This window comes from Orycteropus afer, unplaced genomic scaffold (assembly GCF_000298275.1).
Source record: "Orycteropus afer afer isolate SDZICR_OR568_19922 unplaced genomic scaffold, OryAfe1.0 scaffold00267, whole genome shotgun sequence".
Lineage (NCBI taxonomy): Eukaryota > Metazoa > Chordata > Mammalia > Tubulidentata > Orycteropodidae > Orycteropus > Orycteropus afer.
In genome coordinates, this window is record NW_006921854.1 from 2,486,712 (window position 1) to 2,488,147 (window position 1,436).

Here is a 1,436-nt window from a genome sequence, read left to right on the forward strand (position 1 = left end):
AATCAGTCATAGGGACTTGTACACCATCCAATCTGCAGCCTATACAAGTATGAGACCAGAAGAACTAGATGGTGCCCAGATACCAATGTCAACCACTTGGAAGGGGATCTATGTAGGAGATCCTGGGTGGAGAGGGAGAACAATGTGGACAAAACTCAAAATCATTTGGAGAAAAAAAAAAGGGGGACGGACACCAGGTTTGCTGGTCCAATAGAGCCTGGTGGAACCACTGAGACTATGGCCCCTAGCTGCCCGTCAGGTCAGAACCCACACCTGTGGCTTCCAGCCAAGCAAAAGACAGGCATATGAGCTGAACATTTACTCGAGGTAGATACACTCCTTGGAGAGAACAATCATGGGAGAAAGAAGGGCTGCTTATGCACCGGGAGACAGCTTAGGGGAGGAGGGCATGGAGGGATGGACACAAAGAAGAAGTAACTGTGGGGAGGAAGTGGAAGGGAGCTGTTGCATTGTGGTAAACTGTGGTCAATGTCATGAGACAAAGTATAAGTGAACTGCTGTATAGAAAGTGAATTTGCTCTGTAAATCTTCACCCAAATCACAGTTTAAAAAAAAAAGTGAGAATGGTGAGACTTCACGTCTCATGCTTTGGACATGATATCAGGAGGGATCACTGCCTGGAGAAGGACATCATGCTTCGTAAAGTTTACAGAACACATTGGTTTTCCACTCGACATTCATACACAGTGGGGCACTCACTGACTGCAATCCCGACAACGTAGAGCACTCTGCCCACTTCCTCCCTGGGTTTACTTTTTTCTTTCATCTCTCCCATTCCTTCCTGCCTTCTGAGCTTTATCTCTGGGCAAATGCTGCCCTTTGGATCGTCTATGGCTGACTGTTCTAAGCAGTGTACACCCTCTTGTGATTACTGTGCACCTTGCAGGCCTGTCTACAGTTTGACTGAAGGTTGAGCCCTGGAAGTTGAGTTCAGTTCCCAGCTTGCAGGGTGTCTTATGTGCCACATCTCGAGGGTTCCAACAGTCTTCATCAGACCAGTCAGCCTGGTCTTTTTTATGGCTTTGACTTCTGTTCCACATTTTTCTCCTACGCTGTCCAGGACCTCCGATTGTGATCCCTTGCAGAGGGGTCGGCAGTGGCAGCCAGGCACCATCTAGTTCTTCTGGTCCCAGGCTTGTGGAGGCTCCAGTTCACACAGTCCATCAGTCCACTGGACCAACTGGAGAAACTGAACTATCACTGGGAACATCTTTTCAGAAAATATGGTGAAACCATTTCTAACATTTATTCAGAAAAGTAACATACACATACCAGAGTAACACGGTCCTCTTGCTACCACTGTTATCTCTCTCTGGTGCTTACAAGCAGCCCTTCTGAGGAAGCATTCATTTTGATAAGTGTCCCCATTTGATCCACAAACGGGAATGTAATTTGTATGGCACTGCAAAAGAAAC

At 47.0% G+C, this 1,436-nt stretch overlaps 1 protein-coding gene across 1 annotated transcript in view; it reads right to left on the reverse strand.

Moving 5' to 3' along the window:
• The window catches only part of LOC103205054 (tomoregulin-1), a 124,426-nt gene that overhangs the window by 71,176 nt on the left and 51,814 nt on the right, over positions 1-1,436 (reverse strand). The window contains exon 3 of the mRNA XM_007950320.2: positions 1,294-1,423. Coding sequence (XP_007948511.1) covers positions 1,294-1,423 — 130 coding nt within the window. The remainder of the gene's footprint in view (positions 1-1,293; positions 1,424-1,436) is intronic.